Source organism: Heteronotia binoei, chromosome 16 (assembly GCF_032191835.1).
Source record: "Heteronotia binoei isolate CCM8104 ecotype False Entrance Well chromosome 16, APGP_CSIRO_Hbin_v1, whole genome shotgun sequence".
NCBI lineage: Eukaryota > Metazoa > Chordata > Lepidosauria > Squamata > Gekkonidae > Heteronotia > Heteronotia binoei.
In genome coordinates, this window is record NC_083238.1 from 43,372,091 (window position 1) to 43,392,337 (window position 20,247).

The 20,247-nt window shown below is 45.7% G+C and overlaps 1 protein-coding gene across 1 annotated transcript in view; it reads right to left on the bottom strand.

Annotated features, from left to right (window-relative positions):
- PIKFYVE (phosphoinositide kinase, FYVE-type zinc finger containing) overlaps positions 1-20,247 on the bottom strand; it is a 93,569-nt gene that overhangs the window by 26,464 nt on the left and 46,858 nt on the right. Inside the window, exons 15-26 of the mRNA XM_060257462.1 lie at positions 19,549-19,623; positions 17,485-17,592; positions 16,779-16,919; positions 13,955-14,081; positions 11,507-12,603; positions 9,952-10,052; positions 7,980-8,051; positions 6,350-6,521; positions 5,253-5,431; positions 2,112-2,225; positions 1,563-1,671; positions 937-1,091 (exon numbers count right to left, since the gene is read on the bottom strand). Coding sequence (XP_060113445.1) covers positions 937-1,091; positions 1,563-1,671; positions 2,112-2,225; positions 5,253-5,431; positions 6,350-6,521; positions 7,980-8,051; positions 9,952-10,052; positions 11,507-12,603; positions 13,955-14,081; positions 16,779-16,919; positions 17,485-17,592; positions 19,549-19,623 — 2,450 coding nt within the window. The remainder of the gene's footprint in view (positions 1-936; positions 1,092-1,562; positions 1,672-2,111; positions 2,226-5,252; positions 5,432-6,349; positions 6,522-7,979; positions 8,052-9,951; positions 10,053-11,506; positions 12,604-13,954; positions 14,082-16,778; positions 16,920-17,484; positions 17,593-19,548; positions 19,624-20,247) is intronic.

A 20,247-nucleotide genomic window follows, 5' to 3' on the forward strand; every position in this document is an offset into this window, starting at 1 on the left:
GTCTTAACAGATCAATTATTGAAAATTACTGAACAAAAGATTAAGGTCTTAGGAGAAACTCCATGGTTGGGGAGGAAGAGAAGGTCAAAACTAACTCTAGTCTACACAAATGATCAAGGAAGGAAGGAAGGAAGGAAGGAAGGAAGGAAGGAAGGAAGGAAGGAAGGAAGGAAAATAGATGGGGAGGGAGGGAGAAGTAGAAAGAAAGTAAATAATGGTATGTGGCTTGTTTGTTTTTTTAGTGAATGAAGCCGGTTAAAAGGTTAATAAGGTGCTATGTTGAGTGAAGAGTTAGAAATATTGTGAAGGAGATACACGGTTGTCCATTGTTGGATGGTTTTATATGGAAGCTGCATTCTCCACCCTAATTTATGTTATGTTGTTATGTTTTGTTTGTTTTGTTGTTGTTGGTTTTGTTTGTATTTCTTTGTGTTCTTGGGTTTTGAAGAAAATAAAAAGACTATTACTGGGAAAAACAAATTCATGGCAAACACTGACATTTCCATTCATCCAGTACTATTCAAAAGAATGGAGGGAAACTGCAACTGATACAAGTCGTAACAGCTCAGAGACCCAAGAACCCCAAGAAAGTTAGAACCGGGGGGGGGGGCGAACTGTGGCTCAGGGGCCACATGTGGCTCTCTTACACATATTGTATGGTTGTCAAAGCCCCCACCATCCTGTCAGCTGGCTTGGAGAAGGCATTTCTCTCTTTAAATCACTTCTCCGAGCCAAGCCAGCCGGAAGCTTGGAAAATGCACTTAAAACTGCTTTCTTTCCACCTCTCCCTTCCTCCTTCCTCCCCATCAATTTTTCTTCCTTCCTTCCTCATTCATGTCTTTCAGCTCTCAAACATCTAATGTTTATTCTATGTGGCTCTTACAATTAAGCAAATTTGTCCCCCCCCCCCCCCAGTTAGAGCTGTCACCCTCTCACCTGTTATTCCACGCTTGAAGCATCTCACAGAGGTTCTGTTTTTTTGTGACCAGAGATTCGAAGACTGACTGCAGCTGCTGAGGAGTGTCCAGAGATGCCGAGAGCATCCTTGCTTGAATTTTCTCAATCCAGTTCCGGAACTCAACTTCCTCCATCTAGCAGAGGAAACAGCAGAATGTCTGGCAGAAGTCCTTCTCAGGCAAAAGAGCCTATTCCTTCCCCCTACCCCAGACGTTCTCCTAGAGCCGTCTTCCTAGGTGGCCACCAAGCACAGATCACATGCCTCGAGTCCCATTTCCCCTAATCCTTATCTAAGCTGCAGCACAGACCTTCCTGCTATGTTGCACAAACTAGAAACCCAGAGCTTTTTTTTGTAGCAGGAACTCCTTTCATGTTAGGCCACACACCCCTGATGCAGCCAATCTTCCAAAAGTTTACAGTAGGCCCTATAAGAAGATCTCTGTAAGCTCTTGGAGGATTGGCAACATAAGAGGGGTGTGGCCTAATATGCAAAGGAGTTCCTGTTACAAAAAAAAGCCCTGAAGAAACCTGTCCAGCTGAAAACCCCTTCAGGATGCTCTACCCACAGGTGTTAGATTCCTCCTGCATTTCATTTGGTACATTACCTCCTTTTGTGCAAAGAGGTCTTCCATCTTCTCCTCCCTCGTTTTACTAAAGGTATCTGTTTTCAGAGAGGTGAGGCGTTCATCCACAGCAGCGTACACCAGGGACACCCTGCCGGCAGGAGATTTTCAGAAGTTAAACCACAGTCCAAAATATTCCGAATGGAACTAGACACCCAGGGCTTTTTTTTGTAAGCAGGAACTCCTTTGCATATTAGGCCATGCCCCCCTGGTGTAGCAAATCCCCCAAGAGCTTGCAGTAAGCCCTGTAAGAAGAACCCTATAAGCCCTTGGAGGATTGGCTGCATCAGGGGTGTGGGGCCTAATATGCAAAGGAGTTCCTGCAACAAAAAAAGCCCTGTAGACATTAAGCAGATTTTGCCAGAGAGACAGAGTGATCTCTATCTCCTTGAAGACAGTAACTTAATCCCAAAATACCTGCATAAGCAGTTCTTCTGTAAATAAGCTACACAAACAAGATAGAAGGACCATGATGTTAATTGCCATGGAACAAAAGACTAATAGTGCCATGTGGAGGGAAGGGAGTCTTACTTTTGAGCAAAATCTTTCAGGTCTTGAAGAATGGTAACCTTTAATGGAACCCGACGTTTGATGTAGATCTTGGGGTGTGGCACGCACACCTCAAGCAACCGGATAGGAGAATAACTTCAAAAAGAGAAAAACAATTGTCAAAACTGAAAGCCGTCAAGTCCCAGATTACAGCTCACAATTCAGATTTAGCACCAAGCCGTGGTTCAGGTTAAACCAAGGTCTGGCACAACGTGCTAAGTAAGCTCACGTGCTAAAGCTTTCCTTTGCGATAATTATTTATTCAGAAAAGCGACACGTTCAAGGTGGCTTACAAGTAGAGCAATAAAGCAAAACCTTTAAAGTCAAGCCAGGATATTAGAACAAAATCTGTACAGGAGACAACATCCTAACGTTTCGCACAGAGCTGTCTGAAAGTGCAGTCGTGTTCCCCATCAACACAAAAGCATTACGTTTGAGAAGCACACTTCAACAGGCTAGCCCGATCTCATCAGATCTTGGGAGCCAAGTGAAGTCACCCTTGGCTAATATTTGGAAGAGTGACCTCCAAGGAATACCAGGGCTGTTATGAAGAGGCAGGCAATAGCCATTCACCTCAGAAATGTCTCTTGCCTTAAAAAAAAGAAATCTACCTCGCCACCTAATGGTGCATAATGTTAAAAGAGCTAGAACTTCAGGTGTCTGGCTGCCAGACATTCTTAGGATCTCCTGGCAAGACTACACACACTAGAAAAGAAAAACAAAGAGGGGGGGGGGGAAGCTTAACCCAGAAACTGGAATTAAGAACCTGAAAGGTATACAGCAGGGGTGGCCAAACTTTCTTAATGTAAGAGCCACATAGAATATCAGATGTTTGGGAGCCTTGAGAAAGGAAGGAAAAAGAAAGAAAAAGGAGGAGATGCAGGAGGTGATGGAGGAGATGCAGGAGATGATGGAGGAGAAGGAGACGGAGATGGAGATGTAGGTGATGATATTGGATTTATATTCCGCCCTATACTCTGAATCTCAGATCTTAGAGTGGTCACAATCTCCTTTATCTTCTCTCCCCACAATAAACATCCTGTGAGGTAGGTGGGGCTGAGAGAGCTCTCCCAGAAGCTGCCCATTCAAGGACAACTCCTATGAGTAAAAAGCATGAAGGCTCTTTCTACCATATGTGGTGGACTTGTGAAAGAGCTAAAATGTTTTGGCAGATGATTCAACAAGAGATATCTAAGATCCTAGGATATGAATTTAAAAAAGAAGCAGAGACATTTTTGCTGGGATTACAAATGGAGAATTTTCCAAAAGAAGATAGAACTTTAATATGGTACTTGCTCTCAGCTGCTAGGACATTGTATGCGCAGTTGTGGAAGCAAGAAAAAATACCAGAAAAATGGGACTGGACTTTAAAAGTTATGTCATGGAGTGAAATGGATAAGCTAACAAGAAAATTAAGAGACTGCGATTTAGAACTCTTTAATCGGGAGTGGAAGAAATTCAGAAGATATGTAGAAAAAGAGTGGAAAATAAAAGGACACTGGACAATTTTTGAAGATTAAGACCTTTAAGACAAGAATATAACTTTTGAAGGGTTTTTTTTTTCTTTCTTAATCAATTTTTGTTTTTTCTTGATAGTTAAAGGTACCTTTAATATCTGTTTTCTAAAAAATAACACTGGCGGGGGTCAATTATTGGGGGGTGGGGTGGGAGGAAAGTAAGATGTGGGGTAGAATGATGCTTTCATCTTAAGGCTTTTTTTATAAGCTGTAGAAATAGTTCTACTACCATATGTTACTAATAAAATTGTTTATACAAAGGACAACTCCTATGAGAGCTATGGCTGAACCAAAGCCATTCCAGCAGGTGCAAGTGGAGGAGTGGGGAATCAAACCTGGTTCTCCCAGATAAGAGTCCGCACACTTAACCACTACATCAAACTGGAGTCGTTGGAGGACAAAAAGCATCCCCTGGAGATTTTGGTAACAGCCTCTCTGTCAGGCCTTCCCCTCAGTCCTGTCACTTTGATGGCAAACGCAGAAGGGATGAGAACTAAGGATGGAGGGAATCTAGGAGAGCCAGTTTGGTGTAGTGGTTAAGTGTGTGGATTCTTATCTGGGAGAACTGGGTTTTGATTCCCCACTCCTCCACTTGCAGCTGCTGGAATGGCCTTGGGTCAGTCATAGCTTTCACAGAAGTTGTCCTTAAAAGGGCAGCTTCTGGGAGAGCTCTCTCAGCCCCACTCACCTCACAGGGTGTCCGTTCTGGGGGAGGAAGGTAAAGGAGATTTGTGAGCTGCTCTGAGACTCAGATTCAGAGTATAGGGCAGGATATAAATCCAATAATTTCTGCATGACATTTTACAGCACACATGGCCTGGCCTGACAAAGTGACATTGATGTCAGATCTGTCCTTCATAACAAATGAGCTTGACCCCTCTGAGTCTGTGAGATTTGGCAGTCTGACTACAGTAGAATAAGCCTCAATCACATGGTGATCTTTTGGAGTCTGAAGCAACCAAATATCCAGCCAGTGTCGCATTGCTCTAGCATGCTTTGAAGCCTTCCTTTGCAGCCCAAGAAGACACTTTCTGTTGTGGGAAGTTTTCTTAGGTGGGAAAAAAGACTTTCAACTTTGCTGAGCAGAGTCACAATTTGAACCCTATGTCTGGCAATGACTGATACTGCAAGCCTCATTTGTTCCTGGAAATGACACCATCCTTCAATTTAACATTACATTGAATACTAAGCCAGTGGTCCCCAGCCTTTTTTAAACCTGCAGGCATCTTTGGAACTCTGAAATAGGGTGGCGGAAAAGGCAGCCACAAAATGGTTGCTGCAGGGGGTGGAGCCAGCCACAAAATGACTGCTATAGCTTACTCTCAGTCACACAGTGAAGATCTACATAGCCTACCAAATCTCCAGTGGCCAATCAGATTTGCAAAAGCCCCACCTCCTAAAAACAACCCACTTCCTATTAGGCAGGCACCAGAAAAGATGTCAGCAGCCACCACGGTGCCCATGAGTACCAGGGTTGGAGACCCCTGAACTAGACAGCATTCATCCATTCTAACCCTACCATTTAAGTCAGTGGAACTTCCCAGGGAACAACATGCCCTCCCTCCTGAGAGGCTTGAAGCCTCTTCCGAACAAAAGCCAGCGTTACCTAAAAGAGGCCACCATCTGATTGTACGAAAAATACTGGTGGTAGTCGTGGTGTATGGAGTGGCCACAAGGCTCAGCATTGGCTCTGCGCGTGTACTGATGCCCATAGAAACGCAGCTCAAGGTATTTGGCGAACGACATTGACCATGAGTCGTTGGAAAGCGGGACGACTGGCGTTACCTTCAGAAGTGAAAAACTGAATGAATCACAGACACAAAATCCACTCAACCAGATCCAATGTTTCAGCATTTCTTAGATGAATCGCAAGTATGCACCCACTTGGCTTTATTTATAGTGGCAGAATATGAAGCTAAGCAAGTCTCCTGAGAGTGTTAAGTCAGTCAGCGATATTAATAGTACCTTGGCATGGGTAAAGTGTATGGGTGTGTATTCAAAACACTCCATGTACATTACCTTGCTGTAACTGACAAGAGCCCTGCGAGACAGGAATATTATTGCTGATGTGGGGCCAAGAAAACACGGTTTCGTGAGTAGAAGACAGATTAAAATTGTGCATTTCCCAATCCATAGCACAGACTAAATCTCTATATTACACCAAGTCTTGCGAAATTGATCTCTAGCTAAGTGGGCATCCTTCATAAAGGTATGTTTATCCAGTGGGACTACCTACAGCGGTCTGAGCAAAATTCCTTCTTGTTCAAAAACGAGTCCTGCCTCCATCCACTTTCTGACACCCTTGCTAGCCACCAGGTCCATCTTGCAACCCAATTTTAAGCTTGGAGAACCAGGGCTTTTTTTGTAGCAGGAACTCCTTTGCATATTAGGCCACACCCCCTGATGTAGCCAATCCTCCTGGATCTTACAATAGGCCCTGTACTAAGAGCCCTGTAAGCTATTTGAGGACTGGCTACATCAGGGGGTGTGGCCTCATATGTAAAGGAGCTCCTGCTAGAATTCCACCCTTCCCTTTATCTGTTACAATCTCACGTTTTAGAACTGTAAATGCAAATGCTGACCTTTAGAAACTGCAAACTTTGTCAATGGTCCTTGATGTACACCGCCCTGAGCCCTATTTTATAGGGGAGGGTGGTTTAAAAATCCAATTTAATAATTTAAAAATGATAAAATAACAATTACCTGCTTGCATATTCTACACCAGGAGTACGTCAGGATGGTGTGCTGGTAGCCAGGCACCGGGGAGTCCAGTTCCTTCAGGATGATTTGCACGCAGCCTTGCCCGTGGACAAAGCGACGGATGTGGTGCACCATGGGAGTTTCACAGAACATGCTAGGGCACTGGTAAGAGGGCCTGGAAACAAAGAAGGAGAGTGGTGAGGGCAGCATGTCCCAGCCTGGGCAGCCTTTTCAGTTTGTTCTTTCTGGATACAGGGCTTTTTTTGCAGCAGGAGCTGCTTTGCATATTAAGCCACATATCCTCTGATGTAGCCAATCCACCAAGAGCTTACAGGGCTCTTAGTACAGAGCCTACTGTAAGCTCCAGGAGGATTGGCTACATCAGGGTGGGTGTGGTCTAATATGCAAAGGAGTTCTGCTACAAAAAAAAAGCCCTGTCTGGATATAACAATGATTCTCCCCTTTGCTTCACCTCGTGCTGTACCTCTGGAAACCAAAAATCTTTACTAAAACACCTCTCACATAAAATAACTGATCATCTTCAATTTGCCGCTCTTCTCCGTCCTGCGGCTGTTATACCATGCCTCTTCCTGTTATGTTCTGTGTTGACATTCTAATATCCAGGGATGGAATTCTAGTAGCAGCTCCTTTGCATATTAGGCCATACTCTCCTGATGTAGCCAATCCTCCAAGAGCTTACCAAAAAGAGCCTTGTAAACTCTTGGAGGATTGGCTACATCAGGAGTGTGTGGCCTAATATGCAAAGGAGCTCCTGCTAGAATTCTACCCCTACTAACATCCATGCCCTGCGGGACTTAATGCAGTTCCACAGGGTCTGTAAGGCAGAGATGTTCCACTGAGCACTTGGTTGAGGACAGCAACGGCGTCCATCTGGCTGGCATTCTTACCCCCTGCCCCACCCCCACAAGGCAGTGGCACAACTGGAAGTTCCTGATTTCCACCTACTTAAGTTGACCACTGTAATTTTAATGTTTTAATCTTATATTCGTTTGAATCCGGTCATTTTATCTTTCATTGTACTCCACCCTGAGCCCTGTCTACAGGGAAAGGCAGTATAAACATTAAATAGAATGAATGAATGAATGAATGAATGAATGAATGAATGAATGAGCAGATAAAGTGGGATGGGTTCAAAGGAAAACAACGAAGCTTGTCTGTGCTTGGAATAACAAGGCTTACAAGGAAAGTGCGAAGGCACTGGAATGGAGGAGAGACAGGTGTGCTCTTCCCTAACGGACTGGCCCACAGAAGATGGAAGGACTAGATCAGGGGTGACCAAACTGTGGCTCAAGAGCCCCATGTGGCCCTTTCACACATACCATGAGGCTCTCGAAGCCCCCACCGCCCTGGCCGGCATGGAGAAGGCATTTTTCTCTTTAAATCTCTTCTCCAAACCAAGACAGTCAGCTGTGGAGGGTGGACTGTATCCCGCTAAGGTTTCCCCTCTCCAAACTCCAGTCTCCCAGGTTCCACTCCCAAATCTCCAGGAATTTCCCAACCCAGAGTTGGCAACAATACTCTTCAGGCTGAAGGAAGACTTCCAGCTTTCCTCAGCGTGTGATAGGATAGAGTCCATCCCACTGTCGAGAGCGATCGAAAAAAAGAATCTCACCTGAAGCAATATCTTTCAAGAAACACTCCCAAAGTGAGATCATTCTTTCCATAGAATTCCATCGTCACAATCCTGCAATGACAAGAGAAGATAATACTCTTTTTTAATGGTTTGAAAAGTCTTGTACTGTATTCCCCCCAAAAAATGTTCAAGAGGACTTCCACTTGGCCCAAACATAGCCCATGAGTGTTCTATATCAAAGCATTTATATCCTTCCAGACCTCATTTTGGGCAGGAGCTCACAGGAGCAGAGCTCTGGAACCTCAACATTTTGATTGCGCTCTTTCTTTCTTACCGCCCCCCTCCCCGTTGCCCAAATACTTGCTTCTGGGCTCCACTGTTCAAATCCCCTGTGAGAATTTTGCTGAATTCTAAGATTTGACAAACTTTCTCATATCGCCCTCCTCAACAAAAAATGGAGAAAGAACCAAAACATACAAAACAGACAGATGGAAATCTTCTTCATGCCTCTGTGGACACATAGGAGAAAGCAATTTAAAAAGTCTGATGTGAGGAAGGTTTTATGATTTGATTTGTTTGATTCATATCCCACCCTCCCCGCCTACGCAGGCTCAGGGCAGCTCACAACAGATCATAAAATGAGAATAAAACAGTTAAATTGAGCATTGATTAAACCATTAAACAGTATAAAACAGTTCGGTGCTTTCTACTATTTGGTCACAGATGGCGTTCGGTATTCTTATGCATCCTTTAAAGCTGATATTATCAGCAGTTTCAGTTAAAAGCTAAGTGAAATAATGCTGCCTTGCGGAACCGGGCAAGGTCTCGCAAGACTCTGACCTCCTGCGGCAGTTGGTTCCACCATCGGGGAGCTGCAATGGAAAAAGCTCTTTCCCTGGTTGTTTTCAATCTTCAGGGATCAATAGCAAGTTTTGGACTCCAGATCTAAGCACCCTCTGGGGAACACGTGGGGAGAGACGGTCTCTAAGGTAGGCAGGTCCTCTGCCATATATTACAATGACAATTCTCATTCAAGAAGCATCTGAAGGCAGCCGCTGAGCGTTGATATAATTTAGTCCACCTTCCGGCGATGTTAGGGGTGTTGGCATATGCAAATGAGTTATGCAAATGAGCTGTGCTAACGAGCTCCGGCAGCTCTTTTTCTACAAAATGACCCCTGTATCCTACCCCTTTCCCCCTCAGGAGTGGTTTGAATCACCCATAAAATCCCACAGCTACAAACTGAAACAACAATCCATGCATAAAAGATCATGACACTCAGAGGCACACTTGACATCATGACCTAGTCAGCCAAAAGGCTCACTTCTTGCTAAACAGGGTAGATCCTGGCAAGTACTTGGATAGGAGACCTCCTTGGAATACCAGGACTGGGAGGCAGAGGCGGGTTTTATTCACCCACCTCTGTGAATATCCTCCATGCCCCCAGTAGGAGTCAGTCACCAGAGGAGGTAGGAGGAAGCAGAAGAGGAAGAGGAGGAAGAAGAAGACAGCAACACAAAGGGGGTGTGGCATTTCTCCCATTCCAGCTCTCTTCAAAAGCCCTGACCTTGATCAGGCAAGCAGGATCTCGCCAGGCCTCCGATGCTAAGCACGGTTGGGCCTGGTTAGTACTTGGAAGGGAGACCACCACGGAAGTCCAGGGTTGCTACGCAGAGGCAGACAATAACAAACCACCTCTGAACATCTCTTGTTTTGAAAACCACATGAGGGGTTACCATCAATAGGCCACATCTTGCCAATACTTTCCATCACTCACTCCTGGAAAGTCTTCTGATCTGAAGTCAGAGGAAGACCTACAAAATCTCCAACCCGCTCCCTGTATCTTTCTTGTCCAATGCCCAAGATCATGTACAAGATTCGCAAGCCATACTGCTCCCGCCTACCCTTTACATTTGAAGCAAATGTCACCTTGGGGATTAGGATGCATATTTAAGTTAACCAGGATGCTCATTTAAGTTCACCAGGCAATGCAGACAAAGGGGTTTCATACCATGGGCTAACGCAGGCGCTTGGAGCGTTGCTGGATTGGGTCGAAGAGCTGCTGAACAACACGCAGAGCCTCTGGTGATTCAGAGGGCTGAGGCAGTCCACCTGAGGAGGCACAAACAACGGGGAGTTAATAAACCATTCCTGACTTGCACACCATCATCTACTGCTGAAACGCAGAGGAGCACTTTTTCTGTGCAATGTGAGCCTTTTGGGCCCCGATATGTTTTAAAATTATTTTACGCAGTTGTCTGAGTCAAACAGTTTTGGCTGAATGGTCTAGGAATGGATAATGTAATGACAGGTCAGACACACAGTTCCTTGGTGCCTGAAGTACAAGACACGTTTGCAATGCACGCCCATCTCATATTCCTCTGCTTTGTTCATCCCCTTAGCAGACCCCCAAAGGTCATGTGAAAGGACCTGCCTTGAAATTACAGAAGCACTTTCTTCCCCATCTTGTAAAAATCTGAGGCACTCCCCACCCCTTGGACCAAGAGAAAAAGACAAAAATTGAAGACACAAGCATATGAACAGGGCAGAAGGTATTTGAAAATGAGGTCCCTAGGTTTTATCCCTGCCTTGAGTCATTGTGATTTCTTGTAAAATCATTTTAAATTGGTCCTATTTTTAGTATTTATGGTATTGCTTGGAGTCAGTGTGCAATATATATCTGACCAATTGGCCGAAATTGGTCTTGGTTGCATATGCCTTCTGTTTGTACCTATGAATGATTTTATTCTGTTTTGAGGCTACAACCGAGTCTGTATGTGGTGTTATCTAATTTGTAATAAGTATGTGGTGTCATCTAATTTGTATTGTATGGAGCAACATAATTGGATATACACTTCGGCGCGCCTGATGAAGTGAGCTGACAAACAAAATCCTGTGCTGTAATAAATTCCCTTTTGTGCCTCAATGTAGTTATCTAAGAGCCCCAATCCTCAAATGCTTATGTGCGTGGCAAAATGCAGCTGTACTTCCTCCTTTTCTCAAGACATGTCTGCCTGAAAGGGCTTACAGAATAAGAAAAGGAGGAGGTCTAGAAAAAAACGGTAGATCGAGCACCCCGGTTTAATACGTCATCCTGATTTCCTGTTGATCCGAGTATTGTAAAGTGAGTTCACTCAGCTCTTAAATAAGCAGCAACAGTGTATTCAAGAAAAACTGTCACAACAACACAGGAAACTCAACTCAATATATACACAGCGTCTGAGTAAAACGTGCCCCCTTTGGTTGCCGGCAATCCCTCCTATTGGTCTCTCCAGGATCCTTCATTTGCATTTATTGGAAGAAATGCTTCGTATCCTGATTGGCTGGTTCTAAGAGAACAGCCAACCAGAAAGCAGGCATCAGAATCCTGAAGAGTAATGGAAGCTTGCTTCAAGCTCAAGCCCCATATAGCAGTAGGAACTATAATAAAGAACACCAAGGACCGCAGTTTAATGTGTTATCCTCTTTTCCTTAAAAAAAATACACACTCTTCTTTCTAAGTCCCCTTACAGGCAAATATACATGCAAAAAAACAAAAATAGCACACTTCAAACATGGTCACTTACTTTATGGGCCCATAAAGATTCATTCTGAACAAAGCCCCTCTCGCAGTCTTCTGCTTTCGTGCCGGGGGCCTCTTTTGGTTGAACAAATGGATCCGAGCTTTTCTGAGCAATCCTCCCTCCCCTGGCCCGGTAGTCGGACAGCATCGTGGCCAGCTCTTTGCTGGTGCTCAGGGACTCTGCGATTCGGCTGACCACCAGCTCGTGGGGGGGCAAGATCTGAAGGGGTTTGGCCTGGGTGCTCCCGTTCATCGCCTGCAGCCCACAGATGTCCCTCAGCAGCTGCTTCTTCCTCCTGCTCTCCAGCTCTTTGCATTCCTTGTTGAGGAGAGGAGACAAATAAACCTGCTCCGGGAAATACTCCCTGGTGGGGCACCGCATGCCCCTCTCTGTTAGCAGAAAGGGCTCCGGGAAGGTGATTATGGGGGAAATGCAGAGAATTACATCTTCCAGCTCTTGGTTAAAGGCCAAGGAGAAGGATTTGAGGCGGTCTTCTGAGGAGGTCACTTCTTCTGTGATGTACAGTCCGGTGTCATCTTGCAAGGGATCCCTAAAAACTCTCGTGTGACTGTTCGGCTCCCGAAGACTATCCAAATCCTGCAGGCTATCCAACGGATCGCTGTCTAAAATCCCCAGGTGGAGGGCCAACAGTGGCTCCGGCACCAGTGTTGGCGTAAAGCACGCTGTTAAATCCACTGGGAAGTCACCACTGTCATCTTCTGTCAGAATTTTTTGTTCCAAGGCGCCGATGTTGTCGGACAACACCAATTCGGAGATAATCGGCAGCTTGTCGGAAAACACATCTGCATCTTTTATTGTCGTGCTGCTTTCTCTGCTTGGCAGGTTTTGATACCCGTTTTCTTCTCCCCACTGCTTTTCGGAGGGAGAGAGAAGGGAGCCATTCCTGGCCAGCATCGGGGGCATGGCAAATTCGTCCATGAGGAAGGAGATCTCTAGCTGGGAATGGTAAGCCACACAGATCATAAAGATGAGGATCTCCTTTACACGAGCCAGCTCATACTCGCCAGCACCACGCAGCTTAATAGTGCAACCCAGGTGCTGCGGACATCCGTCAAAAAACATCAAGGTCTTTGTTTGCTCTGGGAAGTTATAGGGTGGAAGAAGAGAAGGAAAGAAGATGGAGACGGGCAGTTTTAGCATAAGGCAAATAAACATACAGATCCAATGCATCTTGGGTAATGTGCAGCTAAACTGTTTTAAATTAAAACAATTAAATAATTCCAGTTATTAAGATCAACCATCTAAAAAAGTAGTTACAACCAACACACACAATAAATAGAGGAATGTAAGAGATGCCAAGCAGCAGAGACACCCAGTGTGATGTAGAGGTTATAAGCAAGGTTGGCCACCTGCTTAACATAAGAGCCACATAGAATAAATGTCAAATATTGGAGAGGAGGAGAGGAGGGGAGGGGAGGGGAGGAGAGGGAAAGAAAGCAACTTTATGCATTCTCCAAGCTGATAGCGAATGGGGTACTGAGGGCTTCAAGAGCCACACAATATGTGTGAAAGAGCCACATGTGGCTCCCAAGCCACAGTTTGGCCACCCCTGGGTTATAGTATCAGACTAAGATCTAAGAGACGCTAGGTACGAATCCCCACTCATGCCATGGAAGTTTGCTGGGTGACTTTCAGCCAGTCACACACACTCAGTCTAATCTACCTTGCAGCATTGTTGTGAGGAAAAAATGAAAAAGGGGGGAAATGCTGAAAGACACCTTCGGGGACAGAAATGGGGTAGAAATGAAGTCAATAAAACAAGCAGAAGAAAGCCATAGATGATGAGCAGCCCTAATGACCAAGACCTCCTCAGAGGCTTGGTGAAAACAGAGGTGTCTGCACCAGCAGCCTGAAGAACAAAGTTGCCTGGCAGGCTGAGAGAACTTCTCAGAGAAGGTGAAGCCACTGAAGAGGCCATCTTGATTTCTGAGAAGTTCTTGGCACAAGCAGGTTTGTGCTTCCTCCCCATGAGGTCTGAAGAACACGGGAATTCCCCTACAAAGATGATCATGAAGAGCCATTTGGAGGGTAGGGGGAAAATAGTATGAATCTGCCACAACAAGAAATATGGAAAAGGAAATGCAGGGGGAAATATGCTGCAGTTAACAAAGCTAGTGTTGTGTGCAGTGTTCCCTCCAAGCTGAGTTCGCATGAGCTAGCTCACAGACTTTTAGCCTTCAGCTCACACATTTTTCTCTTAGCTCAGAAAGGATGGCCCCAGAGCCCACTCATTTATGCAGTAGCTCACAACTGTAATGCCAGTAGCTCACAAAGTAGAATTTTTGCTCACAAGACTGCAGCTTAGAGGGAACATTGTGTGCCATAACATTCATCAGAGTTTAAAATGAGCTTTCCATATATATATAAAAAGAACTCCCTTCAATACCCACTACTGGGCAAACTAGGCCAGGCCTTTTCAGGTTTACTTACCATTAGGCAACTGGAACACTTGGATGTAAAACTTGTGGCAGGTTCCCAGGTGTGGCTTGGTCAACAACTGGTCCATCGACATCACTAAGTCTCCCTGAGTCATTCGACTTACTCTGTCCAACACTTGCTGTAAGACATTGGTAAGATCAAGGATGTGTACATCTCACTTTGCATGGGGCAGCAAGAGAGAATCACAGGCTAAGGGCTGTGGTCCTTAAATTTCCATCTTCTATCGCCTACCAAGCAGACAACATGAACATCAAGTGCCCTCAAAAACAAGATGAGGCTGATGATAAGGATATTATCAACATCATCATCATCAACAGCACCATTCTAGACAAGTTGTAGGAACATAAGAGAAGCCATGTTGGATCAAGCCAATGGCCCACCCAGTCCAACGCTCTGTTTCACACAGCGCCAAAAAACCCAGGTGCCATAAGGAGGTCCATCAGTGGGGCCTCCTGATGGCACCTGGATTTTTTGGCTGCTGTGTGACACAGAGTGTTGGACTGGATGGGCCACTGGCCTGATCCAACATGGCTTCTCTTACGTTCCTACGACGTCTAAAATGGTGCTGTTGAGTGTCACACAGTCAACTTCAGGTAAAGGCATGACAAATGCCGAGAAGGAAGACAGAACTCAAAGCCTCAAGGATAGAGGAGAACAGGTGGAGGTGTTTCATTTTGTTTTTGCCCAAGTGTGGATGAGGCATTCCTGTTTGATTCCTATTCACTCAAGAACAAAGGAGAGAAACCCAGATTTTTAACCTCAGCTCGGGGGTGAGGTAGGATGAGCCAACGCCTCCTTTGCAAGTTTGTCAGGACTCACTGCATACAGGCAGGAAGCTTCATCTAAAACCCTAAGAATTGCCTCTCAATATTTGAAGATCTGTATGGCCCGGGTTGAGAATCATTGGGTTAAGACACCAGACGAAATCAAAGCTATTGTCTACTTTCTGGCAGGAAGTATAAACTCGACCAAACACAGATATGGCACTTGGAAACCAAAATCTGCAACAGTATTTACAAAAATTCTAGAAGGAGGCACTATCCCAAATTAAACTGATATCAGCATTTCCCCCCTTTTTCGTTTTGTCCTCACAACAATGCTGTGAGGTAGATTAGACTGAGTGTGTGTGACTGGCTGAAAGTCACCCAGCAAACTTCCATGGCATGAGTGGGGATTCGTACCTAGCGTCTCTTAGATCTTAGTCTGATATAATCTTGTTTTTGAGGGCACTTGATGTTCATGTTGTCTGCTTGGTAGGCGCTAGAAGATGGAAATTAAACTGATATCCATTTCCCGTGAGCCCCTGACATTCCACTTAGACCTGAAATCTTACTGCTGAACTACTGGCCTCAAGGAACGTATCCTCCAAGAAACAAATCAATACAATTATTGGAACTGCCAGAACACCAACTGCCGCCAAATGGAAAAACCAAGCAGCACCCAGCCTATGGTATTGCAAACTGTGGGATCAATATATAATGGAGAATATTTCAGATAAAATCCACAGAGCAATGAAATTTCCTAAACAAACTAACTTTACTGAAAAAATGGCGCCCCTTACTAGATTCCTTGGTAAACAAAAACTTTATACCACTTGCTTGGGTACAACTACAGAGATGGCGATAAAAAATGCTTTTCTCGGACACGAAATGTTATCACTCTTTGCTACAAATACATTTTGTCAGTGTGATACTTTATACCTCTGTAACTCTACATAAACTAATTCAATGTGTATTGAATGCTGTCTGCGTAATTCTAATCTCAACTTTAATAAAGTTAATTTTTATTATTTAAAAAAAGAATGTTTACAGGTGCAATGAGAAGACATGTGTGAAAGGGACTGGGGTGCAGGCAACTCTGTCCCCCAATTCCACACCTGCAGGCTGCATCATTCTTGAACTTTTTGCAAAGTCAAGCCAGCTACTAGCGACTTTGGGAAAAGCCAAGCTATTCTAAGAGTCCCCATGTAAACCATGCAGAGGTGGAAAGTGCTATCAAGTTACAGCTGATTGACAGCAACCAGGGGACGTTTTTTAGAAAAATAGGTGGTGGAGCTCATCCAGGGATTGTTATGCAGCTTTACCTACTATTCAATTGACAAGGTGGGAAGGAGGAGGTGGAACTCTCAGAAAGGTTCAGGAGCTGTGCTCCTGTGAGCTCCTGCTGAATCCGAGGCCTGACAGCAACCCAATAGTATTTTCAAGGCAAGGGACATTTAGAGGTGGCTTGCCATTACCTGCCTCCAGCCCCATAGCTAGAGGCTGAGGGGATAGGGGGCCGTGGGGGGCCATGGGGGAAGAGCTCTTTAAATTGTGCAGGAGGCTGGTGACTGCTCCTGTTGCCCATCCAGCGGATTTAGACCCCCTTAATCAGCTGATTTGTGGGCCCTTTAAAGAAGGGCAGTGGCCACTCTTGGGCACCCCCCCCCACGCAATTTAAATGGTGCAGAAAGGAGAGGGGAAGCCTGTGCGTGAGGGGCCCTCCAAAACTGTCAGGGGGCCATTTCCCGTGAGCCCCTGGTTAGCTACAGGCCTGCGTGCCTCTGCATAGAAACTCTGGACTTCCTTGGAGGTTTCCCATTCAAGTCCTAACCAGGGCTGATCATGCTTAGCTTCCAAGATCTATGAGATCAAGCTAGCCTGGGCCATCTAAGGCAGCGCTATACTCGCTGTATACAAATGCAAAGATTCTTAAACTAGTTAGTAACTGGACAGAGAACAGCCTATTTGTTTATGTCTCCAAGAACATTATCCTTTGCACTGGTTCATATTTAAAGGCGAGCACCCCTAACTCCATTGAGAATTCCCGCACCTACCGGCTTAACATTCGTGACTAGTGTAATGCCATGTTCCAGCAGCAGCTCCTGGGCAATATGGGCCACCGTTTTTTCAACCAGGACCAAAGTGGGCCTGACGTCCACTATCCGCTGAACGTAGTTCTTCAAAAATTCCCTTTCCTAACACAGCAAGAGAAGGTAATAACAGCATAAGAGAAGCCATGTTGGATCAGACCAATTACCCATCCAGTGCAACACAGTGGCAAAAAAACCAGGTGCCATCAGGAGGTCCACCAGTGGGGCCAGGACACTAGAAGCCCTCCCACTGTTGCCCCCCCCCACACAAGCACCAAGAATACAGAGCACCACTTGCCCCAGACAGAGAGATTGGAAAATACCCTGTGGATAATAGCCACTGATGAACCTCTGCTCCATGTTTATCCAGTCCCCTCTTGAAGCTGGCTATGCTTGTAGCCACCACCTCCTGTGGCAGTGAATTCCATGTGTTAATCACCCTTTGGGTGAAGAAGTACTTCCTTTTATCCGTTCTAACCCTACTGCTCAGCAATTTCATCAAATGCCCACGAGTTCTTGTATTGTGAGAAAGGGAGAAAAGTACTTCTTTCTCTACCTTCTCCATCCCATGCATAATCTTGTAAACCTCTATCATGTCACCCTGCAGTCGACGTTTCTCCAAGCTTAAGAGCCCCAAACAAGACAAACAAGAGAAAGATTCTACCACTACCTGACGGACTATAGGATCTATACACGTAAACTTTGTTTCTTCTCGGTAGAGGTATTCAATGGAACATTTCAACAGAAGAATTTTGGGATTTTTAATACAGAAATTCATCTGAGGGGAAAAGAGAAAAAGTTGCTAAATACAAAGAAATACCATTTTACAACAGTGTATAAAGTTCATGTTGACCTTATGTACCCCTTAATTCGTTAACTGTATTAATACCCATTGTAATAAGGGTATAAATTTTTGGCAGGTCACATAAGAAGCTGCCATATTGAATCAGACCATCGGGCCATTAAGGTCAATTTTTTTTTCGCCATCAAGTCAAACTGGCAACCAGTGTTCTCTCTAAGCTGAGTTAGCGTGAGCTAGCTCACAGATTTTGAGCCTCCAGCTCACACATTTTTGTCTTAGCTCAGGAAGGGTGACCCCAGAGCACAATAATTTATGCAGTAGCTCACAACATGAATGCCAGCAGCTCACAAAGTAGAATTTTAGCTGCTGCTGAGAGGGAACATTGCTGGGGCATGAAGGCAAGGGACATTTCAGAGGTGGCTTGCCATCATCTGCCTCTGCATCCCAGCCCTGGTATTCCTTGGAGGTCTCCCATCCAAATATTTGTCTGGGTCAGCCCTGCTTAGCTTCCGAGATCTGATGAGATCGGGCTTGCCTGGGCTATCCAGGTCAGGGTCCACCAAAGTCACTACTGTCTTCTGAGACCAGCAGCACCTTGCCAGGGTCTCAGGTGCAGGCTTTTCATATCCCCTACCACAGGGGTCCCTAACCCCAGGGCCATGAACCGGTACCGGTTTGTCGCCTGTTTCCAACTGGGCCACACCTTGCCACCCCCCCGCAATCTCGCGCCCCCCCATGGCGCCTCCTCCCGCTTTAACCATTTAAAGGCTGGGGAAGGGGTCCTGAAGTGCTTCCCAGGCAGACACCCCCCCGCCACCGATCACCTGATCAGGGGGGAAACCACAGCAGTAAGCAGCAAGGGCAGTGCAGCTCTTTCAGCAGGTCGTTCGTTGCTGCTGCTGCAGGGGGGGTCAGCTTGGGAATCGCTTCAGGGCGCTTTCCCCGGCCTTTAAATGGTGAAAACGGGGGGCGGCAAGGCTGCGCAGGAAGGGGGCGGAGGAGGGAGGAGGAAAACAGGGGGGGAGGCGCCGCAGGGTGGGGGCGAGGCCAAATTGGGTGCCTCCACCCTGCCGGCTCTGGGGCCATGGTGGGACGGCCAGTCCCTGGGGCCAAAAAGGTTGAAGGCCACTGCCCTAACACACTGAGCCCTTTAACCAGAGATGCTGGGGATTGAACCTGGGACCTTCTGCATGACAAGCAGATGCTCTACTGCTGAGCCACAGCCCTTCCCAACACATTTATCTGCATCTTATGGCTTCTAATGCCTGACCCATTTGCTATTGCTGTGAAATTCCGTTCTAATAAGACAAAACATATAATACAATTTTCCTCCTATGAAGCATAACTTGTTAAAAACCAGCTTTGCATGTGTCTCAGGTACAGTCGATTTGACTTTTCAGACATACGGTGGACAGCGTCACCAAGAGCGGAGATTGTAGAATCTTTGTTCTGACCCTGTGCACATCTGAACACAAGTATTCTGCCAAAAAAGCATTTTTCAGAAGCAGGGCTGGAATTCTAGCAGGAGCTCCTTTGCATGTTAGGCCACACCCCCCCCGATGTAGCCAGTCCTCCAAGAGCTTACAAAAAAGAGCCTTGTAAGCTCTTGGAGGATTGGCTACACCAGGGGGTGTGGCCTAATATGCAAAGGAGCTCCTGCTAGAATTCCAGCCCTGAACAGAAGCAACACATGTGCAGAACTTGGGCAAAAACATACATTTTGCTATTAATCCAGGTCTGAAGTTATACGAGGGAGCAGAGTGATGAAACCTAGATCACAATATTTCTAGTGCTTAGGAACAGAAAGGGTCGAGAGAGCAAAACTGGAAGCTACAGAATGGTTTCTTCACAAGGAAATGACGGAGAGCAGAGACATTTCTCTGAACGAGTCTTTCCTCAAGGCATACAAAGATAAATACAGTTGCATCCTACCTTTTTATGAACAATGTTCTTGGTGCACACAAACCCGTTCACCATCATCGAGTCAAATTTTTTCCCACCGGGAATCTGGCAAAAAGATTGTTTACATTTAGTCCCCTCATTTTCCAGACACACCTAGTTCTGAATTAATAAGTAAAGATATTTTAGAGGAAGGGCTTTTTAACCACAACCAGGGCTCTTTTTTTTTTGTAGCAGGAACTCCTTTGCATATTAGGCCATGCCCCCTGATGTAGCCAATCCTCCAAAAGCTTACAGGGCTCTTTGCACAGGGCCTACTGTAAGCTCCAGGAGGATTGGCTACATCAGGGTGTGTGTGGCCTAATATGCAGAGGAGCTCCTGCTACAAAAAAAACCCTGACCACAACCACCAAGAAGCCAACCAGAAACAGCCTCTGGAAGATGTGACCTAAGCTACGTTCCTTTGAACAGCTCCTCTGTGGACCAGAGAACTCTGCCTATGCTCAGGGCCGGCCCTGCCAGTGAGCAAACTAGGCGATTGCCTAGGGTGCCAGCCTTCTGGGGGTGCCAAATTCAATGCCCCCCTGTGACTCAGTGATGTTACTAGTGTGGGGGGTGGGACAGAAGTTAGCCCTCCCTAGGGTGCCAGACTGCCTACGTTTTCAGACACTTAGTTTAGGGCCTTTCTGCACCATTGTTCGCTCAACGTTCAGCTGATGTTCACTTCTTGGG